This window comes from Nuphar pumila, chromosome 13 (genome assembly GCF_984573655.1).
Source record: "Nuphar pumila chromosome 13, dmNupPumi1.hap1.1, whole genome shotgun sequence".
NCBI lineage: Eukaryota > Viridiplantae > Streptophyta > Magnoliopsida > Nymphaeales > Nymphaeaceae > Nuphar > Nuphar pumila.
Window position 1 is genome coordinate 73,925,185 of NC_143261.1, and position 19,060 is coordinate 73,944,244.

The 19,060-nt window shown below is 38.3% G+C and overlaps 1 protein-coding gene and 1 pseudogene across 2 annotated transcripts in view; one reads left to right on the plus strand and one right to left on the minus strand.

The window, feature by feature from the left end:
• Positions 1 to 984: 984 nt before the first annotated feature.
• LOC149818712 (putative carboxylesterase Os04g0669500) overlaps positions 985 to 19,060 on the minus strand; it is an 88,247-nt gene continuing 70,171 nt past the window's right edge. The window contains exons 5-6 of one of the 2 annotated variants that reach the window (XR_016427352.1): positions 1,318 to 1,538; positions 985 to 1,238 (exon numbers count right to left, since the gene is read on the minus strand). Coding sequence is in view for 1 of the 2 variants with exons in the window: in XM_089985502.1 (XP_089841628.1) it covers positions 1,149 to 1,238; positions 1,318 to 1,428 (201 nt within the window). In the remaining variant the exon portion in view is untranslated. The remainder of the gene's footprint in view (positions 1,239 to 1,317; positions 1,539 to 19,060) is intronic. The other variant, XM_089985502.1, reaches the window with a different exon arrangement.
• Positions 7,359 to 8,585, plus strand: LOC149818713 (uncharacterized; annotated as a pseudogene).

Below are 19,060 nucleotides of genomic sequence, written 5' to 3' on the forward strand. Positions count from 1 at the left end.
CCCAAAGATTAAGTGATGAGTATCAAAAGTACCCTCAAAATTGAATTTCATGGATGTCGATCTATGTGGATTTTCTACCAAGATCCAACTCTAAAAGTGTCTGAAAAACTAGTATAAGTTAAATAACTTGATAAATGTTCGAAAGTTCATCAATTAATAAATATTAATGAATTTATTATAAAATACCAAGAATAATCCCTTATTGTTAAAAAAAAAATCTAAAAAATTCATGAGCTTTACATTAAAACCATAGGTTCAAGCTTTATCGACTCAATATGACCACAAATGTGTTGTCGATGGTTTGTTTTCTAAAGATCAAACCTTGGATCATTTATATATCAATCCAAAAATATGATTTTTTGAACTATGAAATTTTAATGCATTGTAGACCATCAATTTATGAAGCCCTTGGGAAAACAGATTATGTGTTGCAATCATATGATTCAAAATTCTTGCCAAACAAAACGTGTAGATCCCATCCATAGAGTTTAATCTATAAAAGAAATATAAAAACTATGATCTCCAGCTCAATAGTTCCCTATAGTTTCCTGCCTTCAATAGCACCAAATATTAGTCTTTTACAAAATTTGGTATTAAAAGGTTTCTAATATCTTAAAAATCATGTTTCAAATATTCGGGCCTTTTACAAAATTTGAGATTAAAAGGTTTTTAAAATTTTATAATATCTTAAAAATATATGTCAATTGATTCTTGTTTGGGGTTGTATTGTGGAATCAAATTCAATGAAATTTCTTGGTCTCTACTATCTCAAAAAAATAAAATCATCATTTCTTTACATTGCTTACCCATCATTTATTTTTTACATTATTTATGTAATAAAATCACTTTTCATTTTCCAATTTATTATGGTGTCTTCCGCTTTTCATTTTGAAGTAATAAACATTAACATCTTGAAAATTAAAAAAAAAAAAGGAATGTTTTGCAGGACACCACGCATTCCCCCATGTTACTGCACTACCATAATTGCTTGGTGAATGCCTTAAATTAATCTTAGTGAGACAAGTTCTACCAAATGCTTATGATGAGCTTTCCAAAAGTACTATGGTGGCAAACTTCTTTTGCAGATTTTCTTTATTTAGTTTTAATATTAAAAAAATGCTAGCCTATCAATCACGTGGTAACAGTGTCTAGGCAGAAGACTTCAAGCGGGTTTTGATCCATGATTCGAGGGATATCAGTTCCTCCGTACTAATGGAATGGCCAAGATCAGGATAGGCCTAAGAAAACAAAATCAAGAACAATTTTAGCCGTGAGTGGCACAATTAAATTATTGAGGAGATTTGAAAAGCAACGTACCTTGAACTCACAGCTACCGATGCCAGCGGCTTGTAAAAATAGTGGACCAGCCTGACCAGCTTCAAAAACCACTGTTTTGTCAGTCATCCCATGAGACCAGAGCAGAGGTGTCTGCACGTATTATGGTTCAACATTAGAATGTCATGACAAATCACTTCGCGAGCAAAACTTCTGAAGTAAACCGGACAGCACAAAAGGTCAAAATGTTTTGTGCCTGCATCCTACAACATGAAAGATTCAGTATACAGTAATTTAGTGTCAAAGGCATAGATTTAATTAAAAGAAAAGGGAAAAATCCATTTAGAGGTCAACTTTTTGTCCCTATCTTGAAAAATTATTCTGAATTCCTTGATATGGACTTCTGGTTTTATGTAAACTGACAAACAAAGACCTATCTATAATTACAATAATAGCATTTATAATCAAATCCTCAAAATGTTCACTCTTCTCTCCTGAGGATAAACAAGCATTTTTTAATTCCAAAGGACAATATGGGAAATGAAAAAAATCATGCTTCTTGAGATGATGTATGTTAAACTGGGGTCTCTATTTGACAGCTTCCAGGAAACCAGCGGCCCATATCGGAAATTTCAGAAAAGTGGGGCCCTTTTCTGAAATCTGAGGCCAAAGCTTGGTCCTTAAATGGAATTTTGCCTAAATGAAAAAAACATTTATTTTTCTTGAACGGAGAGCTTAACAACTCTGGTTGGTTGAGTTACCTCCATTCCCACCCACTGGTTAAGCTCTTATAGATGGATCGGCAAGCAGTCTTTATTTCATATATAGTGATCGGTTCCAAGGGAAAGAATGGTTTTGATTTCTCAATTATTTCATTTTTTTATTCTTTTTCACTAATCTGACCTTACAGATGTGATCTGCATGGTTTGTTTAGTAGGAATTGACTTTTGGATCATCCTTGAGCAGGTTTTTATAAGGTCTCAAAAATCAATCACACAAAATTTTCATAAATTTTAAAGCTCATAAAATTTTATTTTTTATCAAAAAAATATGATCCAAAAAATGAATTCTTTGGCAAATAAAACATGAATGCATATGTGAGGTTTGGTTCGCAAAACATGACTTAGAACATTGAAAATCAGCACTATCCACACTGCATGGATAGTAGCAAGGACTCTCTCTCTCTCTCTCTCTCTCTCTCTCTCTCTATATATATATATATATATATATATATATATATATATATATATAGGTATAGGTATAAGAAAATATTTGCTATTAATGAAGGTAAGGAACTAATGAGTTAGAAATCATTAGTGTAAGTTGCATCAACTTCATCTAACCACAGATGTGTTCAGCATGGTTTGTTTGCTAAAGATCCGGCCTTAGATCATTCTTTTCTGATATAAAAATGTGATCTTTTGAGTTATGAAATTTTGGCACATTGTGAGCCGTTGATTTTTGGACCCCTTTAAAAACCTAATTGTTATAATTACATGACTGGAAACAAGTTTCCTACTACATAACCATGTAGATCACATCTGCACCACCTAGGATTATGGGTCAAGGCGGTAGGGTCCTGTTTTTTTACCTAGGTTATCCAAGCCTAAGCCATAGGTACATAGTTGTCATGTTTTTATAAATTTTTTGCCTCTTTTCTTTCCTTTTTTCTTTTTCTTCTTCCTCTCGCCCCAAAATCTCTTTTTTTATTCTCTCATTTTCTTCTTTTGTTTTTCTTTTTTACCTTATTTTTTTCTTCTTCTTCCGTTCACCCCTCCGCTTAGTTGTCAAAGGCGGAGCCTAGGTGCCACCTAGGCAGCCTAGCCGAGGTAGTCTCTTGGCCTGATGCGCAGTTACACACACATATATGTTTTTTGTGTAATTGTATATAATTATATATATTAACATATCATAAACATATATTATAAATTTTCAATATTATGTGTTTATATTATATATAATTGTATATATATACATATCTGTGTACTTAATTCATATATAATCTATAAGCGTATGAGGTTATCTATTTGACCGTTTTTATGTAAATAATTGCTTTACAATGTTCAACATATTATTTGTTTATTGCTTATTGTTGATTGATTTTATGTTGTATACATGTTTGTTATTAATTTTAGTAGTTTGTTTACATATTTTGTATGTTTTTTTTAAATTTTTTATTTGGGGTAACGCCTAGGCCTCGCCTAGTCTTTTTAGGGGCTCGCCACCTAGGCTCTGCCTAGAATCTTTGACAACCAAGTTAGTAAGAATCAACTTTTGAATCATTTGATTAATGAATGGGCTTTTATAAGGATCAAAAAATCAATGGCTCAAAATTTTTATAATTTAAAGCTCATATCATATTTTTTGGTCAAAAGAATCATGATTCAATAGTCTGATTGCTAGCAAATAGATCATGTTGAACACATTTGCGGGGTATGATTTATCAAACATGGCTTGGAACATTGAAAATCAGCACCGCTCACACCATATGGACAGCTAGGAGGAACCAACTATATATATATATATATATATATATAGAGAGAGAGAGAGAGAGAGAGAGAGAGAGAGAGAATTGAGGTAGGTGCCGACCCCCAATTGAGCAGACAATGGGCGAACACAAGCTATAGCCATTTGTCTACCCGCTTAAAACAAAATGGAATTTTTGAACTTATACAATGCCATGTTTTAGCTATATGTTTAGTAAACCACTAATTATAACTTTAATAATTAGGTATTTTTGAGGGTTTTAAAAAGAAACAGTTGAAAAGGACATTTTCAAAAATACAATGTAATAGATCTTAAATCACTTCTGCATACTTCATTTGAATAACAAAACCAGGTTTTGAGGATAAAGTACATATATAAAAGAGCATAAAATTGATTTTAAAACACTTTATAAACCGCTTAGTGTAAACACCCCAAATTTTTCAAAATCTTTTAAAATATTCCCTTTTTGCCCCTGATATCATTTTCTGAGCAATTGAGTCACTTTTAAATCTAAATTCCAGTTCATTTCTCAAGTTTTACTGAAATTAAATTCATTTTATATGTCTGACTTGATTTCGGATCCGGATCCATTGTCCAGATCCAAATCTGAGTCTCGTTGTCCAACTTTTAAATTAAAATTACAGAAAATACCAAAAATAGTTTTTAAATAGCTCGGACAGTCCATCCGACATCCGTTTGGATCCATCACGTTGTATTTCTCGATTCGAGTTTCAAAAACTCGAATATTTTCTCAAAACCGGGGCCCAAACCCATTTTTGGAGAAATTTTCTCAAAATAGCCTTGAAAACCTTCTTTTGTAAATATTTTCTCAAAAACACAAAAAAAAATATTAGTTTAAATCCTTGTTTTTTCGTAAATTTTAGGATTTTATTCCAAAAATATCAAAAAATATAGAAAATGAAACAAAAAAAAATAAAAAAAAAATATATAGAAAAGAAACAAAAAAATCATTTTTTTTAAACACCTTTTTAAAAATCAAGTTTTTAAAACCCCCTCTTTGTAAAAACCCGAGAGTAAAGGGGGTCTCTTTTGTAAAAAGGATTTTAGGGTTTTCTTTGAAAACCCTTCATAGGAAAAGAGGGTGAGGGCGCCTTCTCCCTCTCTCGCCAAAACCCTCTCTGGCCCCCATGTGCGAAACCCCCTTTTCGAAGCCTCCATGGCCTCCATCCGCCCATCACCAGAATCTCCATCGCCCATCGCCAACAAGATCTTCCCTTCATTGTCGACCCTCCATCACCAACGGCTTGCCGCACCCCTCATCCGCCCTTCAGCCGCAACAACCTTCCTTCTCTCTTCCGCCCATCTTCAACCGATCTCTTCACGAACCTTCTTCCTCCTTCTTAAAAAGACACTCAGGAAAACCCTAAGGCCATCCGTCTTCACCACAGCATCCTCCTTCTTCCTTCTTCTCGACCGCTTCTCACCCCCGCACCCTTCTTCATGCATCATCGCTTTTCACCCCTCCATGTTCACGCATCAGTGCCTTTTCTGAACCCCAATCTTCTTCCCTCATTACCCCTCTTTCTTCTTCTTCTTCCCCTTCCCTCAGCAATCCTTCTTCTCCTCTCTCTCTCTCTAGTCCTCCTCTCCATCACCCGAAGGAAATCGCTCGATCATCCCCTGCAACAATCGAGTAAGCAAATCTCTCTCATTCTTTAATAGCAGAAGATTTCCGCCGTAGGAGAGGAGAACCTTACTCCTTCATTCAGAGTCTCTAGAACACCTCTGTAAGTTTTTTCCCCTCTCGTTTCTATCTGAAACTTTGATTTTCTTGTTGATCGTCTCATTATCGCACCAAGGATGGGGTTTGAATAGCTCATAGCTATTTCGACCCATCCCTGTGCTACAACAAACAGAGTATACATTCCTACATTTTTTATTTTCCTTTTTACAATTTATTTCTGAATTTCTTATTTCTAATATCTGTTTACGCCATCGTATGTTAGGTCCAATAATGTCTTCATCGATTTCTTTTTTTTTTTTGTTTCTGTTGTTTTTGTTCGTTTGTTTTGTTTCTCCCCTTTTATCTGTAACGCATTTCATCGATAAGTTCTTACTTGCATTCAGATTCATAGTATTATGTTTCATTTCATTCACTTTCTTTTCTTTTTTATTTGATCCAACGAGCCCTCTGTTGAGCTCATGCTAGCCGATTTCCTGTTTCAATAGGGTTAAATGGAATTTTGTTTATCGGGTTGGGGTTTATGTAAGATTGTCTTTGTTTATTTCCAATATTTTGTTTGAATCCATTTCTCTTCGCTCTTCTGAAATTTGGTTCATCATCAACTGCATGATCGCATATGTAATTCTAGTTGTTTCTATATTTCGGTTCAATTTAGAACCATCGTCTTCCATACATATATTCCCCATTACATGATCTTTTACAAATGGCTTTATTCCCTCTTTTGAGAAATTGGGTGAGTGTGGTACCCATTTTGCCAGAGTTGTGGTGAACATTAAGTTCCCAAGATGATCCACTGTGAGAGATTAGTGAGCTATTGGTTGGGATCTTTAAGCATCCCTCGATCAATGGATCTACCTTGTTGAACATTCAACATGGGTAATTCCATGGCTTTTATGGGGGGGGGGGGGGGGGGGAATCAATTCCAAGCCAGCATATCCGTTGCGAAATGAGTTCAGATCGACAGATCTACCAAGAATCCCAGCTCCAACCAGCGGATCTGTACTGTAACTATAAGACTTAGGTAGTTGCTGAAATATGCTTTGTGCCCGGATCTGTCGAGAAAGAGTTTTCTGGGTCATTTATAGGTGCCTGGTTCTATTTCACTGGAAGTTGAACCTCTCACTCTCCAGTGAGTAAACTTGACAGAACAGAAACCTTCTGTAGCTGCCAGCCTGAGGAATGGTACAAGGTCTTCTTTGAGTCCCCTGCGAAATAAAGTGAAGACTAAGGGGGGTCACTGTTGGAAGTTCAGAAGGCCAAGCATCTCTGAGTTCCAATATTGAACAAAAGAAGATTAGTGGCGATGTCCTAAGTAACATAAATGATAGTATGGTAATTAACCAGAATATTTTGACTATTGAGCATGGAATGCCTGTTGTTCTAGCTATTCAAGCCTCTGAAGAAAGCAAAGAGCTCAAAAGCAGGTCATATGATGAAGATACTATAGATGAGAAGGTTAAGGTGGTCTCCGAGTATGCAGTGATTCGCGCACCACCTCCCAAGGTGGTGATGGATGATATTGACACGAAAGGAGATCCAATCAAGCAGGTTGCAGTAGATTGTGTTGTAGAAGAGATGACGTCAAAGTTCCCAACAGTCACTCTCAATGAAGAACCATATCAAGCACCCCTGTAATGTCGATTTGTTGATAGCGAAATCGATCTACAGATATGTGATAACAACGGAATGGTAGATTCTAACATATCTTTCGTTTCTTTTTCTCCTTTTGCATTTTTGTGATTTTGTTTGTATTGCATCCCAATCTATAGCTAATTTTACGTTTGATTATCACAATTTCTTGTTTGCATCAGAGTTCTGATTTTGTTTTGATAATCTGCTTACATTATCTGTTTTGTTTCTCTGACGATTGTAATCTTGATTTCTGATTTGGATGGCGTCCGAGCTTGTGGATAATGGCATTGGAGGTGTTGCGGATCTCAAGCAACTCTATAAGGACAAGTTCTTTGGAGAATCTAGTCAGAAGATGGTTGAATATTTACAGAGCTCTGTAGGGATCATTCACAGAAACCACGCTGAAAGCATAATTTCCTTATAAAAGGGAGTGTTGATGAAGAGTTAAAAGAGACAAATTCAAATACCAACAAGAAATCTGCACAGAATAAGAGATTAACATTTTGTGTCGAGGGAAAGAAACATAAGTGTTGGGAAGACTACATTCCTTCAAAGGATAGCCATTGAAACACTTGAATGGTGTGATCTTGTGGAAGTGGTTCCGGAGCCTATTTCAAAGTGGCGGGATGTTGGACCTGATCACTTCAATATTTTGGATGCATTCTATGCAGAACCCCAGAGGCTTATCCCTGATGGTTTTATATATCTGAGAGTTAGTCCTGACGACTGCCATAAGCGAATGATGCTGAGGAAAAGGACAAAAGAAGGTGGTGTATCACTGGATTATCTGCATGACTTGCATGAAAGGCACGAGAGCTGGTTGTTCCCTTTTCAGAGTGGAAATCATGGGGTGCTATCAGTTAGTCAATTGTCACTCCATATGGATAGCTCCTTGCATCCTGATATAAGAGATCGTGTATTTTATTTGGAAGGAGGCCATATGCATGCTAGCATTCAAAAGGTGCCGGCTTTGGTTCTAGACTGTAAACCCAATATTGATTTCAGCATAGATATTGAAGCAAAGCAAAAATATGCTCGCCAAGTTGCTGAATTTTTCGAACTTGTCAAGAAGAAGAAAGAGGTGCCCTCCCCTAAATCTGGTGAAGATAAAAAAAACTTGTAACCAGCAGATTCTCCTACCTCATAATGGAGATTTCTGGACTCCAGATAAGAATCTTTTCCAGTCTTCGACACTGAAATCGTTTGATTTCAGGCAGGCAATGTCATTCCTGTCCAGTTAGTTGCACGCATGCCTTGTTCGATTTTCTAGTTTTGTCTGTGTTTTGCTGTTGAAAATGTTTTTGTGGCCATATACAACACAATCCAGCTTCACCCTCTCACATTCTCCATTACAATCCACGCCATTCACCTCATTGCATTCTTCACAATCATCTTCTCCTTCTTCTTCCCTTTTGCATCTTCTACATCTCTCGGGTGTTTTCCCTTGCAAGCAACTAAAAAAAAAATCAAAGGTATCTACAGGTAAGTAACCATTGTCCCCTTTTTTTTTTCTACAAACATTTCTTTTACCTTCAACATCTCTCCATATGATTTCTCTAGTTTCTTCACTTCTTTTCTCCGATTGTAAAGCCAAATGGATAGAATCGACCCGCATGATAGCAGAACCGACCCATCCATGGCGACAGCACCGGGATCATTTTGTTCCAACATTGTTTCTTGGCTTTGTTTTGTCTTCCCTTTCGTTCTTGTCTTTTGTTTGCAATTTATCTTGGGTTTCTTCAGTTTATATGAATCTAAATGAGTATTTAATAATCTGATGGTCTCTTGTATCTTATTTGAATCTATCTTTGTTCATGCTTCCCTCTGCTAATCTGTTTTGGTCATTTCTTTTACTTTTATTTGATCTTTATTCGATGTTTTCCTTCTGCCTTTTGTTTAAATGTTTTGTGGAATACCTTTGTTCCTCGTCTTTGCATTTCATGGTCTATTGGATTTCCCCATTTAATCATCCTTTGCTTCATTGCGTTTTGTGGTGCTTTCTCTCACTTAGTTTATTACATTGTTTCATTTGAATTTCTGGTTACCCTAGTAGTTTATTTGTATCATCAAGCTGATCAACACCATTCATACCGATCACTTCCTGGTGGGTGTTAAATCTTCACCTGTAAACAGAGAAATCAGAAGCCAGGTGAGATTATCTGAAATAAATCAAGGTCGTACTAGTGTGTCAATAAAGATCTTGGCTAAAGTTTTTAGATAAATAAGTTATAATGTGGAGTATCTGTCCTATCGATAAAACACCCTTGTAATATCCCCTGTGCTTCTTATGTGCTTTAGCATTAGGTTCACATCATCAACCTCACGCATGTTCTACTTGCTATTTTTTAACATCTCACATCGCGGCATAGAATTCGTTGAGTTCAAGAGTTCAGCGAGAGGAAATCAAGGGTGCAGAGAGAGAGAGAGAGAGAATGGGAGAACAGAGGGGAAGGAGGTTTCGAGAAACCTCCCCCCTTGTCGCTGCGTGCTTTTATAAGCACGCAGTCAGCTAACACCTAACGGATCCAGGTCGAGTCTGGGTCCGGATCCGGCCAAGGTCCAAATAATTTTTTATTATTATTTTGTGGGTTTTACATCCTACCCTCCTTAAAACAATTTCATCCGCGAAATTTCTATTATATTCATTGATCAAAATACAAGTCAGGGTACTTAGAAAATCCATCACGAAACCCAGTTGTTCTGACCATTCGTCAGCAAAATCTTCGTTTGAGTTTCTTACCATCCTTGAAGTAAAGGGATAACAAAAATCAGAAATTTCAGGAAGCTCGAGATAGAAGTCAAAAACATTCGTACTATTCATGTGTAACATGAGTAGTTTACAAAAACCCTGTAATGTTGGTACATAAGCAGAACGTGTCAAGCCACTTAGCTTAACAATGCAAAATACAGCTACAAAACAAGAGAAATTGTATACTTACAGCGCGATGCAGATGCTCAATGGTCAAGAATCCTTGCTTCCCTTAGCTCTGATACCAATCTGTAACGTCCCAAAATTTAAAACTTGCGAACCTTTCAGAAAACAGGCAAGAGACTAGAAAAAAATCTTTTTCCTTTCAGAGTTTGTTTATGTAATCAGCGGAAGATAATTCTTTTGTTGAATTTAGAAAGGCAAGGTGACAACTTTGGGCACGTTAGCTAAAAGAACAAAAACTCACTACACATGTTACTTGCAAAACACTTGGAAAAGCCACTTTCATTTAAAGAAGTTTTCAAATAGTACAAAATTCGGATATCCAAAGGAAAATCCGTAACAAAAGTCAAAAACGTCCAGGATGCGAGCTAAGAGCAGGAAAAGAAAATCTTAAAGTCATCGCGCCATCGCCTGTGGTGTACTTAATCATCACTTGTACCCATAGAATGGGTTAGTTTCACGAAAAACTAGTAGGTGCACAAGAAAGGCTAAAGAAAACTGAATTAAGAACATTTAATTCAGCATGCTAAGCAGTTTAAAGCAGATCAGCAGTTAAACAGGTAAGTAGTTCAAAGCAGGTAAGCAGTTCAAAACTTAATTAAACAAAACATATGTGTGATTAAACTTGTCTTCGCAAGAGTTTATACAGGGCCATAAAAAGGGTTTAGCAGAAGACTATAAGAATCCTATCTTCTACTTAATTCGACACGGATGAAGAGATACAATGAGACATTGCTCTAGCTTGTTTTCGTTTCTTGAACGGGGTCTCTGTATTTAATCATTATCAGGTCATCGTTTGTCACTCTCACTATTTCTAACAAACTCTTTGTCCTGAACAACCTTAATTTATTTCAATCTCTCAAGGCCTTACGCGGCCATCTGTCACCTGTTATGACTCGCTTAAGGCGTCATACTTTCTCAGAAAAACCCACCCTTCCATAGAAGGTCCAAAACATGATCTAAAATCAATAAAGATCTGATTCTCACATCTGGGTACAACATATAATCATGCTAAAACAGAAAGTCAAATCTATAGATTCATAACTGGCTATTTCAATCAATCTCAAAAGATCATCACAGCTCACCATAACTTTTTATGGTAATCAAAATTCACAAGTTTCACGTCGGATCGCCTGGTCTAGAAAATGTACGGCCTCACAAGGAATTACCGCCCTACATGGTATACCTGGTCTTGGACAATACACTTCCTCACAGGATTTCACCGTCTTTGCGGTTACCCGCTCTTGGACAGTGTACTTCCTCACAGAGATTCTACCGCTCTAACCGATTACCAGATCTTGATCATACATACCTTCACAAAAAATCCTTTGGGAACCCGGTCCTCAACAAATGTCATATTCAATAAAATTTATTATGATACACGCATCAACACAAATGACCGCTCTCAGGGTCGATAGCCACTATTATAATTAATAAGATCAACATCGGATCACCTGGTCTGAGAAATGTACAACCTCACAAGAAATTACCGCCCTAGATGGTATACCTGGTCTTGGACCATACACTTCCTCATAGAAGTTTGCCGTCTTTGCGGCTACCCGCTCTTGGACAGTGTACATCCTCACAGAGATCTATTACTCTAACTGGGTCACCTAATCTTGATCATACACACCCTCGCAGATAATCCCTTGGAGATCAGGTCCTCAACAGATACCATACTCAGTGATACATGCATCAATACAATCGACTGCTCTGAACAATTGACCACTCTTAGGGTCAGTAGCCACCAATATAGGAACAAACATGTATATCAACAATATGCATCGTATCACTTCACATGGTAAAAACAAATCACAAGATCACACATTCCTCCAATAAGGTTCCATGAACCATGAACATTTATCGCATGCTTTCAACATTTCCTATCACGTGGCATTTTAATCACATCATATAAAAGCATATTACACCACGCATCGCATCATTGCCACAAGGAACATTGCATTCCTCAAATAGGACCTCAAAGCATGAGAAATCAAAACATGAGTTCTATACATATGAGAACACACACATAATATATTATGAATCAACTAAACTTCAACATACGTAACTCCTACGTAGTTCAATAAATTTACATAAGATTCAATTTATATGTGCAAATATTCATATCATTGCATCATCATATGCATTCACAATTCTAATCTCAAAGCACATCGCATTCGACCTTTCTAGCGTGTAACTCACGCACATATCTTCAAGACATTTTAATCAAATATTCATGATACATATCAATCATGTTATACAGGTATGATGTATTCACACAAACAATCATAATGCAATCTTCTGCAATACAACTATATAGGAGTGACGTATCATTCAAAAACTAACTGTTTGTAGTCGTGAGGTGTCATTCACCTAAATGGTCTAACTAATCATTTGTCAGCATGATATGTCATCCACCTAATAAGTCAGAACTAATCATTTATAGGCGTGACATGTCATTTACCTGCATAAGCATCATAATCATAAGAAACTCAGAGCCACCAAAGTCATACGTAATTTCATCGATAAGCTTTTACTTGACAAAAAATACGTACCCAAAACACACGAAAGTCTTGTAGACGATGGCCTGAACCCTAGAAATAGAGAAGAGAGAGAGAGAAGAGAGAGAGAGAGAAGAGAGAAAGAGAGAGAAGAGAGAGAGACGGCTGCAAAGAAAAAACTCAGAACTCATAATACGATTAGGGCCTCTCTCTATGTTAAATAGAGAGAGGCTTAAAGACCTAATTACAATACTGCCCCATTATAAAGAACTAAATTACAAAAAGCACCTTAATGAAAGATAACTCTACTTAAAACCACCTATTCTCAACACTCCCCCTCAAGCTGGAGCATAGATATCGATCATGCTCAGCTTGTCATAACATTTTGAAAAATTTGGTCTGGCAAGAGGTTTTGTGAACATATCTGCAACTTGGTCTTCCGACTTTAGATATTGGGTAGTGATATGACCCGCTTGAACCATATCCCTTACATAGTGGCAATCAACCTCAATGTGCTTTGTTCTCTCATGAAATACAGGATTGTTCGCTATATATGTTGCAGCTTTGTTATCGCACATCATGGTCATGGGAGAAGAAACCTTCACCTGGAGATCAAGAAGCACAGTACGAACCCACATCAATTCAGCAGCTGTTTGGGCCATAGCCCGATATTCTGATTCTGCACTAGACCTCAAAACCACATTTTGCTTCTTACTTCTCCAAGAGATTAAGTTGTCTCCCAGGAACACACAAAATCCTGTGGTAGATTTTCTATCTACTACAGATCCTGCATAGTCAGCATCAGAATAGGCCACTATATCCAGAGGTCCACCTTTCTTGAACAATAACCCCTTTCCAGGAGAAGATTTTAGATATCTGAGAATCATAATAGCTGCATTCCAGTGTACCTCAGTAGGTTTGTCCATAAACTGACTGACTTTACTCACAGCTAAAGCAATATCTGGCCTGGTCACAGTTACATACAGTAGTTTCCCAACTAGGGAGCGATAGCTTTTGCTATCAACCAGTTTTGACCCTTCTTCAAACAACTGAACTTTATGGTCCATGGGAATATTTGCTGGTTTAGCTCCCAACATTCCTGTTTCCTTTAATAAGTCAAGAACATACTTTCGTTGAGACAAAACCATCCCTTCACGGCTCCTGGCAACTTCTATACCCAGAAAATACCTGAGTGAACCAAGGTCTTTTGTAACAAAGTATTTGTGAAGATGAGCATTTGTGGCTTCAATAGCTTTCACATCATCACCTGTAAGAATGATGTCATCCACATATACCACCATAACAACTATGCCAGAGCTAGTTTTCTTTATGAATAGTGTATGATCTGCTGCTGACCTATTAAAGCCAAAACCTGACATTACTTCAAACAACTTCTGAAACCATGCACGAGGACTTTGTTTCAAGCCATAAATTGCCTTTTTTAATCTACACACCTTCTGACACTCCCCCTCAACCTCGAATCCTGGAGGTTGTTGCATGTAAACAGTTTCAGATAGGTCCCCATATAGAAATGCATTTTTCACATCTAATTGAGACAGGCTCCAACCATGCTGCACAGCTACTGAGAGAACAAGACGAATGGTACCCATTCGTGCAACAGGAGAAAAAGTTTCAAAGAAATCAATACCATATGTCTGAGTATACCCTTTGGCTACTAATCTGGCCTTGTACCGTTCAATGGAACCATCAGATTTGTACTTTATCGTATATACCCATTTGCATCCAACAATGTCAGCATCTGCAGGGGAATCAACTAGGTCCCAAGTATGCTGAGATAGTAAGGCATCCATTTCTTCTTGCATAGCCCTCTTCCAGTGAGTATGAATCTCGGCCTGCTGATAGTTCCGAGGAATAACTTCAGCAGATAAAGCTGAAATAAAAGATTTCATCTGATTTCCAATTCGGGCTTCAGAGACAAAACGAGACATGGGATATAAAGTACATTGTCGTGTCCCCTTTCGTAGAGCAATCGGCCTGTTATCATCATCATGAAGATCATTATTGTCAGTAGACCTTACCTCAGGGGAAGAAGATGGAGGCACTTGAGGAGGTGGATCTCTACGCACATATACCAATGGAGGATTATGAAATCTGGAAGAGGATGAAGTGTGGTTCGGGAATGAGGGCACGGATTCCAAGGGAAAAGGGGGTATAGGTAATGGGCAAGACTCAGCTGGATCAACCTGCAGCGGGGAACCAGTATTAGAGTAATATGGAGTGGATTCCAAGAAAGACACATCCGTACTGACATACTCTCGGCGAGAAATAGGATCATAACATCGATATCCCTTTTGATTTTTGGGATAACCTATAAATATGCACTTTGTAGCTTGAGCAGCTAATTTATCACGGTCAGGGCCAAGTTTGTGTACAAAGCAAACACATCCAAACACTTTGGGCGAGAGGGAGAAAAGAGGGGTATTGGGTTTTAGGATATGAATTGGAATTTGATCACCCACAGAAGAGGAAGGCATGCGGTTGATCAGATAGCAAGCAGTTGTAATTGCATCTCCCCAGTATAACGCAGGAACATTTGATTGGATCATAATGGTCCTGGCAATATCAAGTAGGTGACGATGTTTTCGCTCAGCCACCCCATTTTGTTGAGATGAATAGGCACAGGAAGTTTGGGGTTGGATGCCACTATCATGGTAAAATTGTAACAGACTTTTTGATTTAAACTCGAGAGCATTATCAGTGCGAACAATCTTGACACTCGATTCAAACTGAGTCTTTATTTCAAGAATTAAAGATTTGATAATATTTGGAACATCAGATCGTTCCTTTATTAAAAACACCCATGATAACTTAGAGAAATCATCAACAATAACTAGATAGTATCGACACTGAGTCCTAGTAGGAATCTTACTAGGACCCCATACATCTGCATGAAGAAGTTCAAAGACTTTATTACTAGACTGACTCTGACTCGAAGGGAACGAACTTCGATGATGCTTGCCCAGCTGACATGCTTCACACTGAAATGATGTGGTGGAGGGAATCTGAGGAAAGACCGAACGAAGCTTTGACAATGAAGGATGACCAAGACGACGATGCCACTGAACAGGACTAAATGAATGGTCCACTGCTGCATGCACAGTACCCATTGGATGATGTAAGTAGTAGATTCCATTTTCTTCATAGCCGCCACCAATCTTCTTCCCCGTCAGCAAATCCTGAAAATGACAACCCATTGGATCAAATATTACTCTACAGTTTTGTTCTTTTACAAGACAACTCACAGAAAGTAAACTCTGAGGAAATTTTGGGGCATGAAGAGCATTTTTTAACTGTAATGAGGAGGATATAGAAATATTTCCCTGACCAACAACCGGGGAGGTACTCCCATCGGCTAATGAGACTCCAAGCTGAGCCTTAATATCCTTCAGATCTGAAAAAACAAGTGAATTTCCACACAAATGCCTGGATGCACCAGAATCAATAATCCACTTACTGTCAGTCGGATGAAGAAGATTTCCGGTTGAATAGGCAACACCAGCAACAGGAGAGGTAGAGCTCAAAGGACGAAGAGCTATCAGCTCATCATATTCAGCACGACTGAGGGTTATACTACTTTCACTTGCAGAAATATTGTCTTGTGCCTTTGTTGCCTCGAGAGAAGTAGTATTAGCCCTAGGAGTATATGACTTTGATGAAGATGAGGTTGGTCGGCCATGCTTATCCCAGCAACGATCTTCTAAATGTCCAGATTTTCCACAGAATGTACATTGAAGCTTTCCTCTGCCTCACACACCTCGGCCGCGACCTCGTCCTCTGATGTTCTGAAGATTTCCACGTCCATAACCAGATGAGACAACTAAGGCAGAAGACTGAGTCACAGGCTGAGAATGTGGAAGAGATATAGCAAGTATGCTTAGACGGTTATATGCCTCAGCAAGAGTAGGCACATCCGACCTAGTCAACATTTGGACTTTTGCAACAGAAAATTCTGAAGATAAACCTGTAAGAAACCTAGCAACCATAGTTTGTTCTTGATGATCCTTTTGTTTCGAACAACAGAGAGGTCTGTGAGCATTAAGTCTTTCAAAAGCAGCTTTTACGGAGGCATAGTACTGGGCCAAGGTTTGATCTCCCTGCTGTGAATTGTATATTTCCTGTTCGACTTGTAGGATACGACTCACATTAGTTTCTTGTGAGTATGTATCTCGAAGATTGTCCCACATCTGTTTGGCGGTATTATAATAAATTAAACCATCTGCAATATGGGGTTCGACACTATTCATAATCCATGACATGACTATGTCATTATCTTCATCCCAAGTAACATATTTTCCCACCTTTTCAGTGGGTCCATCTTCCAACAAGATATGTTTTCTATGATGTCTAGATACCGACATCATAAATGTTCTGGACCACCTGGCATAGTTGGTTTCATTTAACCTCACAGACGAGCCGTACGAAAAGGGATTGGCAAATGCCTTATATTCTCCCATCTGTTCCAATTTTGAATCACCTTTCGAAGTTTCAACCATACTGCAGGGAAAAAAAACTGAACAGTCTCCACACTATCCAAAAAAAAACCCCGCGTGTTACACCCACACGCCAACTGATATTCCAACTGGCAGTTGTTCACTTACGAACAACAATAAAAAAAAAACCCCACTACAGTAGTGAGCAGCAGCCCACAAGCAGACAGATAATTCAGCACTTCAGTGATTCACAGCTAACACGACTTCTGCATATGCAGAAAAAAATTTCATAACAGGGGCAGCTCCCCAGACATATACAGTTTGACAATACGTCATTAATTTTTCCCGAGCAACACCACTAAGAGTTGGATTGCTGGAGGGAAAAAAAAATAAGCAGGAAGTACCAGCACCAATCAAACTCCACACAGCCACGATATCACCAATCAAACTCCACACAACCACGATATCAAGATACACAAAACAAGCCCCCAACCATATGTAAAATCACCAACAGTAATCAGACTCCCAACAGCAACTATAGCAATATCTCACAACATGTTCAGTGTATATTATACCAACAGCAATCAACTCCCAACAGGTAGCCACGAAACCGAGACAGTAGGCAGTCATGAAATGATAAAAACAAGAAGCTGCGAACTCACAGCAAGCATCCACGACAAGAAGCTGCGAACTCACAGCAAGCATCCACGACCAACTGCGTGATCAGATCTGTCAACATATCCAGAAAAAAAAATTTATCGCTGACCTGATTAGGTATTTTTCCTTTTACTCATTAGATCTGTTGACAGATCTGGTGGCCTCCACGATCTGATGGCCTCCACGATCGATCGAGCCTTGATCAGACTCGATCACGCTCCCACGATCACGCTATCACGATCACGCTCGATCACACTCCCACGATCGGTACTGCTCTGATACCATGTAGACGATGGCCTGAACCCTAGAAATAGAGAAGAGAGAGAGAGAGAAGAGAGAGAGAAGAGAGAGAGACGGCTGCAAAGAAAAAACTCAGAACTCATAATACGATTAGGGTCTCTCTCTATGTTAAATAGAGAGAGGCTTAAAGACCTAATTACAATACTGCCCCATTATAAAGAACTAAATTACAAAAATCACCTTAATGAAAGATAACTCTACTTAAAACCACCTATTCTCAACAAGTCTTATGACCCATCAAGCAGTGTGAACAGACTTATGTTTCGATATTACTGGTCTGCGGGTACGCGCAGACGAATCATAGAAACTAAGCCTAATTCGGGCGTCTGTTATTCTATGTATCTTCAATAACCCGAATAGCTAGTTGAGTCCGCTCCTAAGGGGACGACTTTCAGCCAAGAGAGGATTCCACACAGGCAGTTACTTGGCAATGGATGTATCCAACTTCTGCAGAAGTCCATGGGATCTACCACCTAGGATAAAGTCTAGTAGTCCCTTCCCCTAACTCCAATGACTGGGGAGGCCGGATCATTGCCCGTGGGGTGGTTGTTAACAACCTGTCCATTGGAGTTTTTTGTATCGGTTCATTCTCTCCCTTGATAGAAACCAAAAGGCGAATGGGTGCGTTAGGAGTTGCTTTAACTAACGACCCATTCTACATGTTGTGGTCTTTCAGTCACTCGAGCATCTTGCCTGTGAAGGCGATCTCATTCTTATGTGTTTACAGCATTGTGCATTTAGCACTGTTCGAGGTCGCACGACTGTCTCATCCGATCATCACAGTACTAGTGTGCAGTGCACGACTACAAGTACTCTAGGATGAAAGAGATATAGTTCCTCAATAAGAACCTCAACAGAAGTGTTTCGCAAAGATATAATGTTTCTCAAACTTTACTTTTGACATTATTTATCTTTTGAAACAGCCAACAACTTGTGCCAACATTTGGCATGCGATTTTCTAGAATCTCATCCGCTATCGTGGTATCTACATGCCTCGCATGACTCGATACTGGCCTCGATAAACGGGATACGGGTTTCTCAACAGAACCCTCGCTAAGAAGTTCGCTCAAGCCCTAATTCGGGGTTACCTGAGATATGTCGGATAGACGAACAAAACCAG